We start from the raw sequence: 21525 nt of genomic DNA on the forward strand, positions 1-21525 counted from the left end.
AAAACGCGGAAGAGTTTGGTCGCATCTAAGTACAGCCCCAAAAAATACCACTGGCCATACTGAGCCTAGCTACATTGCTAACAGGAGTGACAGCGCGTCTGACTGACTGGGAGGTCGCGCAAAGCTCGGAGAGGTACGGAGCAGCTCGTCTCAATTCAGATAAGAGCATATTTCATTATGGAAGTATGGTGGACTGTTCCTTTAACACCCTTTTCTGTTTATGTCATAGTTGTGATGTTTTCAGTATTGTTCTACAATGTAGAAAATAGTCCAAATACAGAAAACCCTATGAGTAGAGGTGTACAAACTATTGACTGGTGCTGTACATCTGTTTTATATGAGTGATTCCACGCTTATGGGTACTGAAATGGGGACATGAACTTATTTTTAAAAATTCACCTAAAACCATTTCTTTTTTTACCATCAGGTCACAAAACATGTAATCTTTAATGAATGTTAAAAGATAACTTTAATTTTCTGAGATGTAATAAAAACATATTTATATGCCAAAGTCAGAACGTAACAGAAGTGTTGTGGACATATATATTCTCAATTTTAACAATGTAGAATTACTTTTTGAAACATAGGAAGGTGATGTTTTAGCAAATATAATTAATAAACATGTGTAGTAGAATAAACATACACATTCTTTCAATAAGATTAACATGGTATATAGCTAGATTGTAATTAATTTGTAACAGACGCGAGATGGACAATCATAACAGAAGTAATGCAACAGACATCATTTTGGAACTCATAGGCTTGACTTTGGCATATAAATATGTTTTTATTACATCTCAGAAAATTAAAGTTATCTTTTAACATATCATTCATTAAAGATTACATGTTTTGTGACCTGATGGTAAAAAAAAGAAATGGTTTTAGGTGAATAAGTTCATGTCCCCATTTCAGTACCCATAAGCGTGGAATCACTCATATAGCTATTATTAAGATCTGTAGACAGCTTGTTTTGTGTGCGTGTGTAAAAAACATGGCCAATGTGACAAAATATAAAAACAAAAAAAGGTATCAATGTGTTCATTAAGCATTTTTAAGAATTTGTTAATTAATTAAATCAACCATGACATATCAATGTTTACCTTATGATTAATAATTAATAAACGATACCCTGGTCAGAGATGGAAATAAATCCTCTAATGCTTCATCAGATTTAGAAAAGACAGTGGATAGGATTTCAGACTAATCTCCCAGGTCAGAACTTTTTAAGAACCTTGAGGTGCGAGTGAGTGGATCAGATTACTCAACTGAGATGGCCATAGCAACCCAGTGACGTGAATTTGGTGGGGGGGTTTTTTTCCTTCACAAAAACCCTGTTGACTGAGAACTGGAACACCTTTCAGTGAACTGCTCCAGCAGCTACAATGCCAGTCTTTTCTCTTATGATGCAAATCTCATCTCTAAAGGGCCGGTGAGCCTGTGGCTCTTTCGTCCAGTGAGGTGGCTCATAACTCCTTTATCAGACTGCAGAAGCTTCTGTGGACGTTATTGTTAAAAGGGAGGAAACTGGCATGACCCTGCACCAGCAGGGAGGAAAAAAAATGCCTGCAAGATTACAAGACCCAAAAACGGACCATGTGCAAATGCAAACGGATCTAAGGATGCTGCCATCACAGAACGCCGATAGCAAATCTATTCGCTACTTACACACAGTATTCTGGACCTTAAAGTGCCATTCCACCATTGGATGTATTTTTTTGGCATAAAATACAATATATTTTATGACAACATGACTAGACAGAGAAATCTTTTAGCTTCAAAATGATACATCAAACATAATTTTTGACAATGACAAGTATATTAATTTTGCGACCAAAGTCACTTACCCTTTTAATTTCCGTGCGGTAGTGAAACGTGATGTCATCGGCAGGTTCCCCTTCTTGTGTACCACGTCACATGTGATGTGGCACAGATCATCAGCAATGGCGGATAGAACACGATTGTCAGCTTCGGAAAAGAAGCGAAGGAAAATAGCAAGTGATGCCCAAAGGAGACGGTCGATGGTGAATATCGGCACAGCAATCGACAAGTGGAAATCGCGTTCTATCCGCCATTGCTGATAATTTGTGCCACGTCACACGTGACGTGGTACACAAGAAGGGGAACCTGCCGATGACATCACGTTTCACTACTGCGCGGAAATTAAAAGGGTAGGTGACTTTGGTCGCAAAATTAATATACTTGTCGTCGTCAAAAAATTATGTTTGATATATGCCAAAGAATACATCCAATGGTGGAATGGCACTTTAAACTGCTTTTTGTGATCCAAATGATACTGAAGATATCCTCACTACAATCATTAACTGAATTTTTTTTTCCAACGATTACTGCTCACCAGTGAATCTGCAGCTCAAATGAATGATTCAATCAATATTACATTAATATTTTAAATGTAAGCTTCATCCCAATGTGCATAGCAAAACTTAAATATACAAAATATACCTATATCTATACATCTCTCCACACTTAAAATCCAAGCTTTAACATAAAATCTCAAATAAAAACCTCTGATTTAATGTGCAAGGCTGCATAAAATCTATTAAAGACACGATAAAATCAATACTCAAACGCCAACAAACTTAAAGAATAAGGCTTATGAGGGAAGCTGCTAAGGCAAGAGAGTATTTACACAGTACCAGCTACAAGCATTGCAAATTCAAATCTTTTTTTCAAAAAAATGCTTTTATCAGATGCCTTACAAGACTGATTGTCTGCACACGTTCAGACGGATAAACCATCTCAGTACCAAAGGTGTTTGAGTTATAGTGACACTTCGACCATTGCTTGATATCAAATTCAGAAGGTCAGTCATTTTCCCCTTAAATGACAACGTATTCTTGGCAACGTATGCAAAAAAAACGCATGTTGAAAAGACACTACTGAGACGATTGGTCTGGAGCCATCGTGCGCCATCGTTCATGACCTGGAGTAACCCTGAGCAAGCTGGAATTCCTAATAGTGCAAACAGTCACAGGCCACAACTGCTTGTGTGCAGAGACGGGCCAAAAAAAAACAAAAGTGTCAGCGTAGTTTCCCACATGACAAGCAAGAAAGCAGAACACATCATCATACATTATGCACTTAACAGGAAGCTCATAAACAACAGTACAAACTAATGTGCTATTATTTACAGCATGATAAATCACAATCATCTTTAACCATAGTCTTCCAGAGGTTCTAACGAGAAAACCCAAGCAAGCAAATTAAACAGAATTTACTACAGTAGGGCATGCACTCACCACCCACTTTAATAATAATACACCTGCTCATTTATGCAGTTATTCAAATCCAATCAGCCAATCATGTGGCAGCAGCATAATTTATAGAATCACGCAGATACAGGTCTAGAGCTTTAGGTAATGTTCACATCAAACATCAGAATAGGGAAAAGTGTGCTCTCTGTGACTTTCACCATGGTATGGTTGTTGGTGCCAGATGGAGCGGTTTGAGTATTTCAGAATCTGAGGCTGTGTGAACATCACCTGAAGCTCTTGACCCGTTTTGCATTGTGCTGGACCCTGAGCTGGCCTAGTGGTTAGCGTCTCCGCCTCTCGATGGGGAGATTGAGAGTTTTACTCGAGGTCAGGTCATACCATAGACCATCATAAAAATAGGTATCCTATGGGTACATGTGGCTACCGCTCATCTCATTAGCCGCTTTATCCTGTTCTACAGGGTCGCAGGCAAGCTGGAGCCTATCCCAGCTGACTACGGGCGAAAGGCGGGGTACACCCTGGACAAGTCGCCAGGTCATCACAGGGCTGACACATAGACACAGACAACCATTCACACTCACATTCACACCTACGGTCAATTTAGAGTCACCAGTTAACCTAACCTGCATGTCTTTGGACTGTGGGGGAAACCGGAGCACCCGGAGGAAACCCACGCGGACACAGGGAGAACAGGCAAACTCCACACAGAAAGGCCCTCGTCGGCTGCTGGGCTCGAACCCAGGACCTTCTTGTTGTGAGGCGACAGTGCTAACCACTACACCACTGTGCCGCCTGCTGGGAGGTCTGTATCGGGAAATACCATGACCGAGGTCTTGGGCCGAGGTCAGTATTCAAGGCCGAGGTCACGGTATTTCACCATACGGACCGATCTTAAGCTGGTAAATAATTTTTTTTCTTTACCAAATTCTACCAGAAAACGAGAGCGCCCGAAAGGGAAAACCGAGCCAAGCCGCCATTTTGAATCCTCATTCACGGCTGTAATGCAAATCGCTTCCTCCTCGGTATACAAGTGCACTTCCATGGCAGGAAAAAAAACTACATTTTGCTGCCTATGTAGTCCCCTATTTATACAAAATTGAGTCATTCAGGATTCAGCCATGTTTTTGCTCGGCGTTAGCAAGTTAGAGGTTTTTAGCTTTCTCCTGAAGTGTTTTATTTTATTTCTTCTTCCTCAGGGTAGTAAAACTCGCTTTCGCTGTGAACACTGTCGTTATCGCTATCCATGCTGTAAAATTAATGCTATTCTCCTGAGAAATGCAAAAATAAATGTTGACAAAAATTGCTACCATGTTTGTCGTCGTTGTGAACGAGCGAGTCGCCAGAGGTCCGTATCGTAGGATACGGACCCGCTCGCCAGCCAATCAGAGCGCGGGATTTGATGGAAACCGGACGGCGAAAAAAATAATTACGTTATCAATTCTACTCGCCTCATCTCTTGCAAGCACCACCAAGCTGTGAGCAGCATCAGGGCTTGGAGTATTTTGGTTACCAATTGTGTTAACTGTGTTTTGTTCAAGTGAACTAGATCCATTTTCAAAATAGTAAAAAAGCACTTGTTCATAAATTGTCTTCGAAGCATTATTTAGTACTAATGAGCACATTTTGTTTCACTAGTATAAAGACTCTCAAATAAAAAAAAATTAACAAATTAAAGCGAATAGCAGAAGTTGTTTGATATCGGCTTCTCAACATATCTGCCAAGAAGCTCAAAAAAAAAAAAAAAACACCTTACAAAACCTTTCATTTGACCTTTCTGAAGGACCAAACAAAAGCTATGATAATCAAACGGTAAATTTTCTTAAAATAAACACCACTTACTTGATATCGAATGAGTAGCCTTGACGAACAATGAGGTAAATTTCATTTATCTTTTTAGCTTCCGATGCTACAAAGTTATAACAAGGTTTCTCTTATTTCGTTTCTGGTTCTGATTGGTTCCGAAGTTTATCAAGAAGTAGAACGGGTAATCGAACTTGATCAGGATAAGTGCTGATTGGTTCCGAAGTTTCGCTATCGTTACGCTCATTCTTATAACACGATGACATAGTGGCTTCCCCACTCGTTCTTGTGTACCTTTGATGACGTGAGATCAACTGTTCGTATCATGAGATCACGATTCGCCGTTCTGGTGATTGTAATGCTTATGTGTAGGTGTTAGGTGTTACACTTATTCTTACAACACGAGGACACAGCGGCTGCCGCCTCGCTTCGCTTCTATGATGCAGTAGCCACAAAAATGGTACCTACTGCTGTCTGGCAAGGCACGCTGCAATACAGATGTGAGTGGGGAGTCAAACTCTGTCTGTTACCAGAGGACCAGCTCCCACTGTATAATAGGCAAGAGGCCGAGGGCTATAGAAGCAGAAATCGGCACTGCCCAATGCACCTTAAGAGCCTGGTTAGTAGGGGCACAGGAGACTGCCTGGGAAGACCAGGTCCTGGAACGGGAAGGACTTTGACTTTTTTGATGCATTGCACTGCTGCCACATGATTGGCTGATTGGAGAACTGTATAAATGACCAAGTGTACACGTGTGTGTGTGTGTGTATGTATTGGTGGAAGAGATGGATCTTTTTGAATTTCAGATGTGTGCCAAGTGTGCAAAGGCAAAAATAGCTCCATGTATTGCCTTATTGTTTTTTTTTTGCCCTTTTCTGCCAGGTGAATTTTATTTGCTTTTGGTCTGAGTGCTGACAATTTACATACAAATCTAAATGCTACCACTAAACAGTAGATTTTAACACCTCTGGTTTTCCATGGAAAAGGAGAAAAAAAATATAGAAAGCTAATCAGAGAGCAGATAAAAACACAATCAAAATAGGCATAAATTAAGTTTAAAAAAAAAATCATCATCTCTGCACACATTTGGCTCTGGCCATGATCGCTGTAACATCACTCACAAGTGCTCGGCCTCGTCACCTGAGGGGTATGTGCATGTGTGTTGGCGTGAACAGAAGTTGGCCCTCTGAGCCTACAGAAACTTCCGGAGTGTGTCCAGGTTGTTCTCCACCCAGAGCATGTTCAGCTGAATGTTCTCAATGGCCTCCTGAAAGCTCCTCATCTGAGATCCCCTCTCCTTTAAAGAGCCGAAAAACCTCTGAACCTGAGCACAGATGCAAATCATGTTGTTTTAGGATTCATTTAACTGGTAGACATTAAATAAAAATAAAAAAAAAATCAGATTTGCATGCAGAAACCAACCTCCTCAAGGTGCGTCTTTGTAGAGAACTGGCTGGTCGTAGACATGATTATGTTTCGCAAAGGGAAACTGCCAATGGAAAATCTTAAAAAAAAAAAAAAAAGGTGGGGAGGGGGAAATAAATGTGTTAGAATTCTATCGTATTGCAGTCAAACATTAAATTTGACGCATTTTCAGATACCATCCGACATTCACTTACTTTTGTGTGATTTTATCCCAGTTCTCCTTCACAAAATCCCAAGCATACAGGTAACCTGCAAACTGTGTGCTTACTCTGCTAATCACAAGAGGAAATTCAGGGGTCTGAACCAGATTTCCATCCAGACTTGCTTTTAGGATCCTAGAAGAAACAGGATTTCACTTGTGAACTTAAGAATCTTTTCAGGTTGTTGATGGATGGTTGTTCTATCAAAGCCTTACCATGCGATTTTTCGCATATCCTGAGTGCTGGCCAAAGCCTCCAGTGCTTTACGTTTCTCCGAGTCATACATGGAATATGTGTAATTGGTATATAATGCATTCCAACCTTCCTCGGTTTGGGCTCCCACAGACAGAACTGCTCTCAGGAGATCTCCAGGAACCCTGAAGAATGAAGAGATCGCCATATCTCATTTACACATCACCGTCATGTGCCCATAGCGACAAAAGCTGATAAAACCTTCAAACCTGTCGGTTAAGACTTCCTAGAAGTTTTGCACAAAACTGAGAGTTCATTAAAGGTCGTTTCACATTTGTTTGCGGTGAGAAAGTGGTTCAGCTCTGAATCGACCCAAATGCAGGAAGTGAATCAAACATTGTGTAGTTTGTACATTTTTAGTTGTTGCATAGTACAGGGCTGCACTGGTGCAAATACGTGATGTGTGCTGGATATTTGGACCGACAAAGAAACGAGAAAAAAAAAAATTGTGGATACGATACACAAACTGTTTAGTTATTTAGATAATTATCTGAGCCTTCATTGAGAGACGGCGCCGCGTTCTAGCAAATTCTGTCATTCCTAGACACAGCTCTTGACAAAAGATTTACGAGGATGTTTTCAGCTCTACACACCCTTTAGTCAATATTTTTTTTGGCTCAGTAATCATGTGCAGTGTCAAACAAAACCAAACGAACCAAATTGCAAAAGTATACAAAATATATAAATTTCGCTCCGATTCAAATTTGGCATATGGACTAATCAGTGTGACATCACTAACTTCAGAAAGACGGAGCTGCCAGTTCAGCAACATTTGATTACCGCGGCAAACAATGTTCATAGAAAGCTGCAAACATGTACTTTCATTCAACCATTCACGTGTTCCTTCCTTTGTTTTGTAATTCACTTACTTTTAGCCACGGAGTTCTTTATATAGTTGAGGTCAGAAGTTTACATACAGTGACATGAACGTCATCTTGGATATGAATGTCATGGCAATATTTGGGCTTTCAGTCATTTGATGCACAAATTTTTATTTTCTTTGGGTTTGCTGAAATCAACACAGGGTCAAAATTATACATACAGGGTCAAATATTTACATACGCTCACTTAGATTATTAATTCAGAGGTGCTGAAACTTCCAAAATGTCTCTTATCTTGCCAAGGCCGAGGTCTCTTAACTTCCTGTTAGTGATCATGATTGACTACAGCTGGTAGCTTCTCTGTGCCTTCATAAAAAGGGTTTGTTTACAGCACTCATTGGATTAACACACAGTAAAATGGGAAAGTCCAAGGAACTCAGTGCAGATCTGAGAAAGAGGATCGCAGATGAACACAACTCCGGAATGTCTCTTGGAGCTATTTCTAAACAACTGCAAGTTCCAAGATCAGTTCAAACAATTGTATCCAAGTTATTGTGAGGTGTAGTCACTTTGCCAAGCCACTTTGCTTCAAGAAAACCCAAACTGTCACCCTCAGCTGAAAAGAAATTGGTTTGGATGGTCAGGAACAACTTGGGAACCACCATGGCACAGCCCTGCCATGAACTGGAAGCTGATGGATCACTGTCTACAGTTCAGATCACCATGGACTAAGAGGCTGTTATCCAAGAAATAACCCCCTGCTCCAAAACTGACACCTTCAAGCTTAACTAAAGTTTGAAGCTGACCGCATAGACAAAGAAAAAGCCTTCTGAAGGAAAGCTGTATGGTCAGATAAAACAAAGATTGAGTTGTTTGGCCACAATGACCACCATGTACAGAGGGACACTGTATCAGCTGGTGGTGGTGGTAGGATCATCATGCTCTGGGGCTGTTTTGCTGCCAGTGGAACTGTTTCATTGCACAAAGTGGATGGAATAATGAAGGAGGACTACCTCAGAATTCTTCAGCATAAACCACCAGAAACTTGAACACGACTGAGGACTTGGGAGTTACAACAGGACAATGAGCCCAAACACGCATCAGAGCTGGTTGTGGAGGATAAAGCAGGCTAACATTAAGCTTAAAACAAGTCCTGACTTCAACCCTATTGAAAATATATGGGCCGTGCTTATAAGTCGAGTCCGTGCCAAGAAAAAAAAACAAATTTAATTGAACTCTACCAATTCTACCATGAAGAGTCGTGAAATATCCAATCAGAATTCTGCCACAAGCTTGTTCATGGTAAACAAAAATGTTGGGTTAAGGTGAATCTTGTGAAGAGACATTTTACCCAAATATTAGGTGTGCTGTATGTATATTTTTCATCCTGTGTAGATTTCAGAAAACCCAAAGAAAATTAAAACTTGTGCACCAAATTCTAGTTTTTTTTTTTTAATTAAAGATGTATGCTGTCAGCCCTGTGATGACCTGGCGACTTGTCCAGGGTGTACCCCGCCTTTCGCCTGTAGTCAGCTGGGATAGGCTCCAGCTTGCCTGCGACCCTGTAGAACAGGATAAAGCGGCTACAGATAATGAGATGAGATGTATGCTGTACAATCATTCTGCCACAGAAAAAGAACAGTTCAAAGAAATGACTGAAAGTCCAAATATTGCCATGACATTCATATCCAAGATGACATTCATGTTACTGTATGTAAACTTCTGACCACAACTATATAAAAAGCATTCGACTTCTTCCACCAAGTGACATTCAAGTGACAGGAACTACATACTTGCCAACTCACTGATTTATGCGGTTAGTGTACCGATTTTGACAGGTGAATACTGCCTACCACTTTTAGTTCTAACAAGAATGCTCTGAGAGCACAATATCCCCCGCTGGCAACTCGGCCATAACTCTGGTAAAATGTGACCGAATTGAACAATATGCGTATTACCAACATATAACAAAGAATCCTGTCAAGCTTTGTGAAATTCCTCCAAAAATTGTGAAGGAAGTTGAGTTCAGAAAGCAAGCACACCTTGATGAAATTGCCAAAGTACAAGTTTGTTAATAATCAAGGGCATAACTCTGGTCAAATTTGCCCAAATTAAATGAAATTTCAATATGCGTATAACTGTCATATAACAAAGCCTTTTGCCAAGTTTGGTGAAATTCCTCCACAAATTGTGAGAGGAGATGATTTCAGAAGAACATACACCCTCATGAAATTGTCAAAGTACAAGTTATTTAATCAAGGGTCAAAACTCTGGTAAAATTTTCACAAACGAAATTAAATCACAATATGCGCATTACCGTCATATAACAAGGCCTTTTGCCAAACTTCGAAAAATTCGTCCGAAAATTGTGAGAGGAGTTGATGTCAGAAGGCAAGCGCACCTTCATGAAATTGTGAAAGTACAAGGTTGTTAATCAAGGGCTGTAATTCTGGTAAAATGTGACCAAATTGAACAAAATAACATTATGCGTACTCAGGGGCGGTCCTGGGGGTGGTCCGACCGGCATCGCCGGGGGGGGGGGGGGGCAGCACGAGCGCGGGCGTGAAAAAAAAAAAAGGGTCCCTCAAAAAAAAAAAACCCCGAAAAAAAACAAGACGGACGGGGACATTTTAGATGGGGAGGCCCAATACCAAAGTTGCGCAGGTGACGTCAGTGTGTGTGTGTGCCTAACTTGTCGTAGCCCCATAATATGCACAATCCCGCCAGCGGAACGTTGTACTAGTCATCAAAAAGACTTTACTACCATAGTACTACACTACTATGACATTACACAGAGTCTTAAGTAATACATTACGACTTGATCATTGCCATTCTGGTAACGGCAAATTTATAACGGGCCGTGTCCGCGACGTACAACACACGACGAGAAATGTTTAAATGACCATGTAAAGCTGTTAACATTCTGTTGGCTAATACAGAGCCCAATGTGGGGGGGGGCACGAGTGCGGGCACGGAAAAAAAAAAAAAAGGTCCCCTCCAAAAAAAAAAGGTCCCCCCCCAAAAAACCCCCGAAAAAAAAAAAGACCGGGGGGGGGGGGGGGGGGGGGGGGGGCAGCAGCAGGGGGTTTTGCCCGGGGAGTAAATCACTCTAGGATCGCCACTGTGCGTACTAACGACATACAACAACGACTCTTGTCAAGTTTCGAGAAATTCATCCACAAATTGTGAGAGGAGTTGATTTCAGAAGGAAAACACACTGTCATGAAATTAACAAAGTATAATTTTGTAAATCAAGGGCTGTAACTCTGGTAAAAAGTGACCCAATCCAACAAAATTACAGTATGCGTATTACCGACATATAACAAAGAATCCTGCCAAGTGTCATGAAATTCCTCCAAAAATTGAGAGAGGAGTTGATTTCAGAAGGTGAGCACCCTTCCCAGGACAGACATCGCCATGACATAATCCCCCTTCAGGCCTTTTGGCCAGCGGGGGATAAAAACTACCACATTACAAAATAATCAGTAACGCTGTTGGATTCGCACTTCTGATCTCGCTTCATCTGTTTTCAGCACTGGGGATACAAGGATATAGCATCAGAGAGTCATATTAAGTGAAGGTGAGAGCCAATGGAACGGCATGAATGGAAAGATGTTGAATCTAAATTGGATCACGCCATTCCACTGGTTCTCGTTATGGCTCTATCCAATTGCATGTTACAACAAATCGCGTTAGTAGGTGTAAATACCAAACACGCTGTGGTGATCACAAACAATGAAAATTCAGGAAAAAAAAAAAAAAAAAGATTCGCTATGACAACACCTTGAAGGCCAATTGGTTGTCGGATCATCCAGCATCAAAGCATCGAGGCATGCATTTTGTGAAGTACATCGGTCTGATTTCTCGATTAAATTTCCAACAAATGCACCGTTTTTTCCAAAATTTTCAATTTTAGAAAGAAAGAAAGAAAGAAAGAAAGAAAGAAAGAAAGAAAGAAAGAAAGAAAGAAAGCACAATTTTATTCATCACACACTTGTGAAATATACCCAGAGCAGTGGGCAGCTATGCTAACAGCACCCGGGGAGCAGCTGGGAGTTAGGTGCCTCGCTCAAGGGCACCTCAGCCCAAGGCCGTCCCATATTAACCTAACCGCATGTCTTTAGACTGTGGGGGAAACCGGAGCACCCGGAGGAAACCCACGCAGACACGGGGAGAACATGTAAACTCCACACAGAAAGGCCCTCGCCGGCCGCTGGGTTCGAACCCAGAACCTTCTTGCTGTGAGGTGACCGTGCTAACCACTACACCACCCTGCCCGCCCACGGTGGTGGGGTGATAGGGTATGGATTGCTCCTGGATCCTGCTAGAAGGGCACGACTGTGCCACGCAACCTGATCTGCTGTTAATTCTCTGGGGGTTGGCAAGTATGGAAAGAGAGTCCATCTGTTACAGGGTTATTTTGAATTTAACATCACAACAAATTATGTTTTTAATAACGGGTTGGTTTTGAAATCTCAGGGGGGAAAAAAAACAGCAACAACTACCTACAGTATATCACACTCACTCACTCACACTATATTAATGGCATTTAGCAGATGCTCTTATCCAGAGCAATGTTCAAAATACCCAGAGCAGCCTGGGGGTTCGGTGCCTTACTCAAGGGCACTTCAGCCATTCCTGCTGGTCCAGGGAATCAAACTGGTGACCTTCTGGTCCCAAAGCTGCTTCTCTAACCTTCAGGCCATGGCTTCCCCCATGTATGAGTTCAATAGGTCAGTGATAATATACAAATATCACATTATCACAGATAACGTACACACCTATCAGGAACTAAAACTACTGAACCCAACAGAAATTCACTGATGATTAAAACAAGAGAAACCACGATAAAACTACAATTGAATTTCAAAAAATAAACCAAGAATAAACACCAAAACTATTTTAAAAAGTCCGTTACAGGAAAATGTTATAAACAACCATTTAAAACATGAACCATTTTAAATCAAAAACTGCTGCACTCCCATTTGCACTGTGGTGTAGTGGTTAGCACTGTCGCCTCACAGCAAGAAGGTTCTGGGTTCGAGCCCCGTGGCCGACGGGGGCCTTTCTGTGTGGAGTTTGCATGTTCTCCCCATGTCTGTGTGGGTTTCCTCCAGGTGCGCCGGTTTCCCCCACAGTCCAAAGGCATGCAGTTGGGTTAACATGGGGCGGCCTTGGGCCAGGGATGGGAATGAAAAATATTTTAAAAAGTCTGAAAAAAGCCGGGGGTTTGGGGGCCGCAGGCACCCCCGGTGGGGGCCCAGGGGGTGGGAGCTAATGATTTTTGGCTATTTTTTTTTTTTTTTACCCCAAAACCATTAATTTTATCAGCAAAAAGTTGCAATTTATTTGGAAATAAATTCCCCTTCTTGGTGGACTACCAGGTGAAAATGATTAATATGGTACAAGAGACTTGTTTTTAATCAATTCACATTTGATGATTTAAAAAAATCAATGCACCTTTTAATATAAACGAGCTCTACAGTATTATCTCATCTCATCTCATTATCTCTAGCCGCTTTATCCTGTTCTACAGGGTCGCAGGCAAGCTGGAGCCTATCCCAGCTGACTACGGGTGAAAGGCGGGGTACACCCTGGACAAGTCGCCAGGTCATCACAGGGCTGACACATAGACACAGACAACCATTCACACTCACATTCACACCTACGGTCAATTTAGAGTCACCAGTTAACCTAACCTGCATGTCTTTGGACTGTGGGGGAAACCGGAGCACCCGGAGGAAACCCACGCAGACACGGGGAGAACATGCAAACTCCGCACAGAAAGGCCCTCGCTGGCCACAGGGCTCGAACCCGGACCTTCTTGCTGTGAGGCGACAGCGCTAACCACTACACCACCGTGCCGCCCTCTACAGTATTCTATTTCTGCATTTTTGCTATTCATGTCTTTGAATACTCTAATCCTTTAAAATGAAGTGCAAACCAGAAAAAAGTTCTATCCTATAATTCTCTTAAGCTTTCTTCTGATGTTATCATGGTAGCAGGAGGTCTTGCATATTAAGCAGGCAACATTCAACATCACTTATCACTTCCCTTTCAACTGTTGTGTGTACTAACTAGGTTTTATCTGGACAGGATGTTGTGTAATGTAATACATATACCAGATGGTCAATTTGAAGATCAAGATGGTGATTTTGAATTAAAGAACAGGCATGTACAATTGGCATTACATATTGGAAATTTTTTTTAAATCAAAAACTACAAGTTCATCTCGGCCTAAAAAATTTGGGCAGACGCTCCCGCGCGGCACATGCCAGCAATTCCCCCCATCCCCCTGTGAAATAAGTAGGAGAGTTATACATGGTATCATACCTAAAATTTTATCAGAAATATAGAGATGATACTATGATTCTCCCCAACATGCTACATTAGATAAGCTAACCCCATTTATAAAAGATACACTTGTATATGACATGTATTTGATAGATGGATATATATATATATATATATATATATATATATATATATATATATATATATATATATACACACACACACACACACACACACATACATACACACACACACACTATTATATATATACACACACACACACACACACACACACAGGGTGTCCATAAAGTCTCTTTACAATTTAAAAAAATTATTACAAAGGCAGTTGTTGAGATATTGTAACTAGATTTATTTTATTTTAATCAGTGTTGATTAAAGTTGTTATTCACATTACAATTTTGTGTTTCAGATACTGTGTTGATGGAAACCGAACCCCTATAAAATGGCTACTCCTCAAGAAAAGGCACAATGTGTCTCCTGGTTTGAGTACCGTCTTGATGTGCTTCGTGCAACTAATGGTGCCCATATAGAGGTCTATTAACTGCAGTTGAAAAAAATTTAATAAAACACTGATTAAAATAAATCTAGTTACAATATCTCAACAACTGCCTTTGTAATAAATTTTTTTTAATTGTAAAGAGACTTTATGGACACCCTGTGTGTGTGTGTGTATATATATATATATATATATATATATATATATATATTAGTGCTGTCAAAAATGTCGCGTTATTAACGTGTTAACTTGACTCAATTTTAACGGCGATAATTTTTTTATCGCGAGATTAACGCCCTGTGGCATGATGTAGGTTTTTCATCAGCTTTTGAAACTGCCAGGAACTTGGAACAGAGACTTTGCTTAGAAAACCGATAGCAGCTAGACTGTAATGCCACGCCCCGCACAGCCAGAGTCCTCTGCCCCCCCAAGAACCAGCGCGGGCAGGGCGCGCTAGTAGAGATGGGATTTATGGCTCTTTGATGGGATCCGCATCTTTGTGATCCGTTCTTTGAAAAGAGCCGTTCAAAAGACTGGCTAATTTGGCTCTTTTTAAATATTTATTCAGTTTTAAGAAGACAGCGTCTAAAGAAGCCAGATCCCTCTGAACTGTAAACTCAATGCTATCCCAGAAATCCTTCCTGTAATATGCAAATTTGGCCGCCTCTGATTGGACAGCGCGACGCATCAACAGGCAGAAAGTGTAAAAGTACAAAATGTGTTAAGTGAGCTGAAACAGTAAAGATCAGATTCAATGCAATATTTATCAACGAACAACTTAAACTTAATATAATAGTGTACTTTATATTCTAATCAAGCATGTCAAGCCTACCGTCACTGTGTAACCTATCTCTCTTTAGTTGTAGACTAACTCAAACAGTAGATCATTTCACTCATGGTTCTCTTGCTAGCCCCGCGCCGGTGCTCGGCTTAGGTTTCACTTTGCAGTGGCTGTGTCAAGACGTGTTATGCTTTGCAATAAAAAAAAAAAAAAAAAACATTGGTACAAAGCAAGCCCATTCACTTTTTTATGCTGATAAGAGAATTACAATGTTTTTTTATGTGACAAAAATGTGCGATTAAATTGGGATTAATCGCGAGTTAACTATGACAGTCGCGACATTAATCGCGATTAAATATTTTATCGCTTGACAGCACTTTTTTATATATATATATATATATATATATATATATATATATATATATATACACACACACACACATACATACACACACACACACACACACACACACACACATACATACACACACACACACATACACACACACACACATACATACACACACACACACATACACACACACACACATACATACACACACACACCATAGCATTGATTTGTGCGATATACATTATAAATATAATGAATCATTGAACAGGCAAAATTATTTTCGACCTACCTTTGTGTTTTTTGGTGTATATGTGAAGTTCGATATCCCTTCCCCCTCTACTAGCGTAGTTTATCATGTCAGAACACAATGAGCAAAGTACTTTTCCTGGGACGTCTATTTTCCATATGTGATCACCGAGCTTCGTTGTGACAGTCTGCTTGTCGATCTCAACATTCAGTGTTCTTTCTAACCAAGCCCATCAAAAACAGTTCTTTATTCCTGCACCTTTATCAATCTCCCTCGCTCGATCCTCTTCTTTCTTATCTAGGACTTCTGCCATTGTCAATATGCTAAAATATCCCGCCTGAATACGTCTCTTTCCGATGTTACCAATGCGTATCGTCAAACAGTGTATACGGTCGGTGAACGGCGATTGCAAGCCACACGTGGAGAGCATGCGCACTTGTGTTTATACACTGCACGCGATGGGATTTCCCGAAAATTCTACCGCAAATAAGTCGAACATTGTTGCAAAAGTGAATGTTAATTACGACATGTCGAAAGACTCGAGTGTGTTAACCCGGAGCCCACCAAGAATCAAGACGTTATAAGGTGACCACAGATCGTTAAGCATACACCCCCCGAAAATTTCTCAACGGATTTACATCGATCTCAAAAACGATCATTTTGGTCTGAAAAAGTCGGAAATCCAGCGATCGGCGGAAAATTCTCATCCCTGTTGGGCTGAAGTGCCCTTCAGCAAGGTACCTGACCCCTGACTGCTCCCCGGGCGCTGTAGTGTGGCTGCCCACTGCTCTGGGTGTGTTCACTGCTTCAGATGGGTTAAATGCAGAGGATGAATTTCACTGTGTGCTTGAGTGTGCATGTGACAAATAAAGGTGGCTTCTTCTATAAATACTTGCTAATTAAATGGGGAAAATAAATTACTCAAACCTACATCTTATTAAATGATGCCCACTGTTCAAAGAGGTGTTTGGCCTTCTCAATGCAGCTTTGTCTGTTGAGCGAGCAGGCCGTCTCCAGCAGGACTGACCTCAGGGTCACTTTAGACACAGAGGTCTCTTCTTCCCATGACTGGTTGTCCATCAGTTTGCCAAAATGATTAGAAATATATGTCTAGAAGAAAAGAAGAGAATAAACTGCCCCTGGTGAAGTTATTTCCATCTGTACCTGAACTGAGCTGAAGTTTTTAATTTTTTCGAAGCAAGTACTTGATAAATCAAAACTTAACAGTGTACTGTGAACGGAGAGAAAACCAACCGTCATTTTGGACACTAGATATAAATCGGATCTTTTCTCAAGCAGCCTGTAGATGGAGCAGAGTTGCGTCAGGGCTTCAGTCAGCGGCGCCGTTTCGGTTTCATTCTTTAAATAACCCAAGAGATTTAACACTTGTCTGAAGGAAACCTTTCCTAACCTGAACAAATAAACAACATGAAAACAAAATTAAATTGGCAAAGAACTTTTTGCGACGCTGTCTTTCACTTTTGGATAAACTTTAAAAGTTTATGCTTCAAAGCAAACTACCTACACATGTATTCATCTGTATGACTATATCTTTGGCATTTCCTGAATCTTTAATAAAATGTAGCTGAAACCAAATACAGTCTACCTTGACAGAGCAAAGGCATTATTAATGAGAGATGCTCGGTCCTCCGGTGGAAAAACGTTCACGTTTTCCTTCAAGGCCTCAATCAGTACGCTCCAGCCTTCATCTCCGTAGTCCACTATGTAGAAGCCATCACTTCTGTAGTTAAACTTCAGCCACTTCACACTGCCGGTAACGTTAAACGTGGCTGAAAAAGATGGTGGGGGGACATTTAAAAACCAGAAGGGCACTTGGCAGAGTGTATACCTCCATCAAACCACATATTAAAATCAAAATCACTCGAACCCAGGGCTTTGAACCGGTTCAAGGAACGAAAACGAAAACCGGGAACTTTTTCTATAACAGAAACAAAACCAGAAACTTTATTATTTTTTATGTTCTGGAACAGAAACGCTTATTAAAAATAATGGTAACCCGTTAATACCGGTTTTTATCTCGTTCCTCAAAGTTTCCGTAGCCTACAAATAAAAAAAGTCATTCTTCTCCTGCGCAAGTTTCTATGACCCACTGGGGTTCACTTCCTGTGTGACGTTCGCTGACTGAATGGAGAGAGCAGGAGGGTGGACTACTATCACGTCTCCACATCTTAAATAAGAGGTAAATATTGCAGTCTATCGTTATTCAAAAACGTCAGTTTCAAACACGATATCAATATATTTGTCCACGTTAATGAGAGGCTCGCGAACATTAAATGACGTTAACCTCTGTTAGCCTATCAATGCATAGGGCCTGACTAGCCTTTGGTAACACACTAAACGAATTATCTTTCATTTTTGGCACTTTTTCTGTTTGTGTAGATGGGAAGACATACTGAGAATCCAAATCGCCAACATTTGAAATAATAATTGTTTTGAATTATTTCTTGTCTTATTTAATGAAGGTTGTAATAGAATTAGCCTACATTTGGCTTAAGCTGGATGAGACAGAGACATAATTTTATAGCCATTTGTTAAACAGCTGACAGGGAACGTAATTAACCGTTCCGGGAACGAAATTTTTTTGTTCTAACCAGTTCGGGAACGTCTATTTAATGGTGGAACCCAAAACCGGAAACGTTAAAATTCCGTTTCTGTTCGGAACGAACCAATAGGAAAAAAATTCTGGTTCAAAGCCCTGCTTGAACCTAAGATAATACTCAAGCCGTACACCAAATTTCATCAAAATCTGTTCACTACTTTTTGAGCTACACTGGGAACAAAGGGAAAAAAATATTCATGGATCTGCATACATAAGCGGATTTGCATCAAAATCTAAATCAATCAATCGTTCCTTGGCCCATGGCTCACCTTTCCATAAAATTAATTCACTACTTTTTCAGTTACATTGGAAACAGACAAAAAACAAATAAACAATAGGTGAAAACATAACCTCCTCCAACAAAATTGGCAGAGATAACAAGGTTAACATCAAACTACTACTGCTGTGGCATGAGTTCTGTGATTTACTGCATAATTTTCTTCACATGCTATCAATTTTCCATAATTCAATTATCAAATTGGAGCAGGGCAGGTTTCTATGGTTACAAGAGCAAAACCAGGAAAATATTTACCCGTTTTGTCCTTAAAATAAAACATCTGCTTGCAGGAGATTGAGCTGCTACAAGTGTCATTGATGTACGTCAGTGGGATGTGCCACAAGTTGCTGTGAAGAGAACAAATCCACATCGGAGTGAAAATTAGCTGATTTTCATTAGCTCTTATTAGATTAGGACTTGATGCATTTCTAAATAAATAAATAAATGTATGTTAGACTTTTTGACACCCCCCAGTGACAAAATGGCATTCTGTTTTATAGTGCAAAACACACACACACACACACACACACACACACACACACACACACACCCCTCTCCAGGTCATGCAAACAGACTGCTCTTAATCTGAATAACTGTGTCTCCCAGGTATATACTAATACTATAGTTCGAGTACAGTGGTGCTTGAAAGTTTGTGAACCCTTTAGACCAACAAAAAAAATCACTCCAAAGCAAGGCGTGTCATAGTCTGCACAGTCACAGAAGAACTCAGCTGTTTAATTTAATTTACTTGTGACATAGTTTGTGACGGGGAAGAATACAGGGTAAAGCCCCAACTGATTTTCAATCTCTTTGCTTTGGCATAGATTTTAACACTGGATGCCCTTCCTGACACATCCCTCCCCAATCTTTCCAGGCTTGGGACCGGCACCAAGTATGCATTGGCTTGTGCAATCCCAGTGGCTGGATATTTTTACCTAATCTGCATGTCTTTGAACCATGGGGGAAACTGGAGCACCTGGGGAGACACTGGGAGAACACGCAAACTCCACACAGAAAGGCCCCCGTTGGGGGCTCAAACGCAGAACCTTTTTGCTGAGGCGACAGTGCTAACCACTACACCACTATGCTGCCCCAAACTCAGGGTAAATTCTAAGCAACTGAAGGCTTCTCTCACATTGGATACTGTTAATGTTCATGAGTCCACCATCAGGAGAACACTGAACAACAATGGTGTGCATGGCAAGGTTGCAAGAGGGAAGCTACTGCTCTCCAAAAAAAAAAAAAAAAAAGGGCATTTCTGCCCGACTCCAGTTTGCTAAAGATCACATGGACAAGCCAAAAGGCTACTGGAAAAAATATGGGGACGGAGGAGACCAAAATAGAACTTTCTGGTTTAAATAAGAAGTGTTATGTTTGGAGAAAGGAAAACACTACATTCCAGCATCAGAACATTATCCCATCTGTGAAACATGGTGGTGGTAGTATCATGATTTGGGCCTGTTTTGCTGCACCTGGGCCAGGATGGCTTGCCATCATTGATGGAACAACGACTTCCAAATGATTCCACTGAAATTTAAAGAAAAATATCAGGACATCTGTCAAGAAGAAAATGCAGCAAGACAACAACGCTAACCACACAAGATGTTTTACCAAAGAATTGTTAAAAAAAAATAAAGGTTTTGGAATGGCCAAATCAAAGTCCTGAACTTACTCTAATAGAAATGTGTGAGCAGTTCATGTGAGGAAACCCACCAACATCCCAGAGTTGAAGTTGTTCTGTACAGTGGAATGGGCTAAAAATCCTCCACGCCAATGGGTACCAATGATCAACAATCACTGAAAATGTTTAGCTGCAGTTATTGCTGCACAAGGGGGTCACACCAGATACTGAAAGCAAAGGTTCACATACTTTTGCCACTCACTGATATGTAATAGTGGATTATTTTCCTCAACAAATAAATAAATAACCAAGTATAATAATTTTGCCTCCATTGTTTAATTTGGTTCTCTTTATCTACTTATGACTTGTGTGAAAATCTGGTGTTTTAGGTTATATTTATGCAGAAATATAGAAAAACACAGAAAAGGGTTCACAAACTTTCAAGCACCACTGTATATGTGCAGTGGCATGAGAGTGGCATGAGAGATTTGACATTTTCTATTATATGTAATTCTGAAAACTGCAGGCTTTTCTAAATGGAATACATTTTTCTCTTTCCTTACATCCAAAAGTGAAAAGGGAGAAAACTGCATTTAAAGAGGTCACTCTCTTTATACTGACTCATCTCATCTCATTATCTCTAGCTGCTTTATCCTGTTCTACAGGGTCGCAGGCAAGCTGGAGCCTATCCCAGCCGACTACGGGTGAAAGGCGGCAAATTTCACACTGATTATATAAATCATACTACTGATTTACAAAATCACTGAATGGTCTCAGACCACAATACCTGAGCAAACTTTTAGACTTTTATGATCTGCCATGCCTACTTCAATCAAAAGGTGCAGGCTATTGATTGGTACCTTGAACAGTGAAGGCTACAGCAGGTGCCAGAGTTTTGTCTAACAGCCTTCCAATTAGCGTTTGGGACTCAGACATGGTTGCAGTACTTAAGTCTAGGCTGAAAATAAATATATATGTTATTTACCAGCTGGGAGGTCTGTATCGTGAAATACCGTGACCGAGGTCTTGAAAGTACTGAGTGAGGCCTTCTGGGCCGAGGTCGGTATTCAAGGCCGAGGTCACGG

At 40.7% G+C, this 21525-nt stretch overlaps 1 protein-coding gene across 3 annotated transcripts in view; it reads right to left on the reverse strand.

Moving 5' to 3' along the window:
* Positions 1–21525, reverse strand: part of lnpep (leucyl/cystinyl aminopeptidase) — a 75554-nt gene that overhangs the window by 5316 nt on the left and 48713 nt on the right. Inside the window, exons 11-18 of one of the 3 annotated variants that reach the window (XR_009651414.1) lie at positions 19075–19166; positions 17529–17712; positions 17177–17333; positions 16854–17032; positions 6874–7035; positions 6653–6793; positions 6456–6537; positions 6174–6357 (exon numbers count right to left, since the gene is read on the reverse strand). Coding sequence is in view for 1 of the 3 variants with exons in the window: in XM_060907007.1 (XP_060762990.1) it covers positions 6226–6357; positions 6456–6537; positions 6653–6793; positions 6874–7035; positions 16854–17032; positions 17177–17333; positions 17529–17712; positions 19075–19166 (1129 nt within the window). In the remaining 2 variants the exon portion in view is untranslated. Of the gene's footprint in view, positions 1–3831; positions 6358–6455; positions 6538–6652; positions 6794–6873; positions 7036–16853; positions 17033–17176; positions 17334–17528; positions 17713–19074; positions 19167–21525 lie in introns of those variants that run through there. The other 2 variants (XR_009651415.1, XM_060907007.1) reach the window with 2 other exon arrangements.

Source organism: Neoarius graeffei, chromosome 24 (genome assembly GCF_027579695.1).
Source record: "Neoarius graeffei isolate fNeoGra1 chromosome 24, fNeoGra1.pri, whole genome shotgun sequence".
Lineage (NCBI taxonomy): Eukaryota > Metazoa > Chordata > Actinopteri > Siluriformes > Ariidae > Neoarius > Neoarius graeffei.